This window comes from Lipomyces japonicus (assembly GCF_038497905.1).
Source record: "Lipomyces japonicus strain CBS 7319 unplaced genomic scaffold V1514scaffold_124, whole genome shotgun sequence".
NCBI classification, from domain to species: Eukaryota; Fungi; Ascomycota; class Lipomycetes; order Lipomycetales; family Lipomycetaceae; genus Lipomyces; species Lipomyces japonicus.
In genome coordinates this window covers 6,948-8,070 of record NW_027117936.1, presented here as the reverse complement: position 1 = coordinate 8,070, position 1,123 = coordinate 6,948, and the positions used below count along the sequence as shown (strand labels likewise).

Sequence of the window (1,123 nt, the reverse complement as noted above, 5' to 3'; positions counted from 1 at the left end):
CTGTTAGTGACAATAGAAGTCATTGTTCTGGTCGTCGTTTTGTCAGAACTAAAAGGTGTTACTTCTCTATATGATGGATGGGAAATAGTATTTCCGGTGTTGCTGATGTAGGGCTCATGTATTATCACAATATCATATCCACCTGATACTGCTGTTTCCAAGACTGACACCATGACATGCTGTGATTTGAGGCAGTTATGCTGTAATATTTTCAATTTGTTTAGAGCTTCTGTGTTTCTACTCATCTGATGATGATAGATTCATTTGACTGCTGCCTCCAAAAAGTGCATCTTTAGCCTGGTGGTAGGCTGGACATACTCTTGAGCTGGCTCTGTGCTCTCCTTGACAATTAGCGCATAAAAACTTGGTGTGAGTACATACCTTTCCAATTTTATTGCATTCCATGCATTCATGTTCGCTGGTGAGGTGATTTTCAATGCAAATTCCACATTTTGTAGGTTGGCGGCATCTGATTTTCTGGTGACCAAATGTCTGACATTTACCACATTGATCTATTTTTTTTTGAATGGTACATAGGCCTCAACCCTCACTTTTTTACCAAATATCTGGACACCTTTCTTCATTGCAGCTTGAACTTGGTCCAGGCTGTCTAGATTTACAACACCTGAAGATGCTGTTTTTTTGTCTCTGTGTTCTAAGCTGCCCAGGTATCTGGGAGGCAATTTTGGTTCAATATGTGAATTGAACATTTTAATTTCATCCAACAAATTGATCATGCCTTCTGTTTCTGGAAACATAAGAAGGTTGACTCCATGAATTACGGCTTTGGGCCATGATACTTGTTCTGAGATAGTGTCACATTTTGGATTTAATTCTTTGCAGGCATCAAAAATTGGCTGGTGGTATTGTTCTAGTTCCTTGCCTTTGCATTCCAGACTGGTGGTCAAAATGATATTGCTATTATGGCTGTAGTTTACTAGAGCAATAAGTAAGTTTTCTAGAGCTTGCGCCTTTTTCAAAACCTGATTAATTCCATTTCTGATTGAAAGGGTATCAACCATTTTCTTGGAATGCATCTGTCTGGTGATGATGATTCTTCTGTTCTTTGATTTAGCCTGAGCTTTTGTAGGTACAGGTGAAGATGGGGTGACCGTGGGTTGTG

The 1,123-nt window shown here is 39.4% G+C and overlaps 1 protein-coding gene across 1 annotated transcript; it reads right to left on the bottom strand.

The window, feature by feature from the left end:
- Positions 1-637: 637 nt before the first annotated feature.
- On the bottom strand, positions 638-1,123 carry V1514DRAFT_339675 (uncharacterized protein; the record flags this gene model as incomplete). Its single annotated transcript, XM_066928990.1, has 1 exon — positions 638-1,123. A coding segment is annotated over exon 1 (304 nt), but the record flags the coding sequence as incomplete, so codon positions are not given.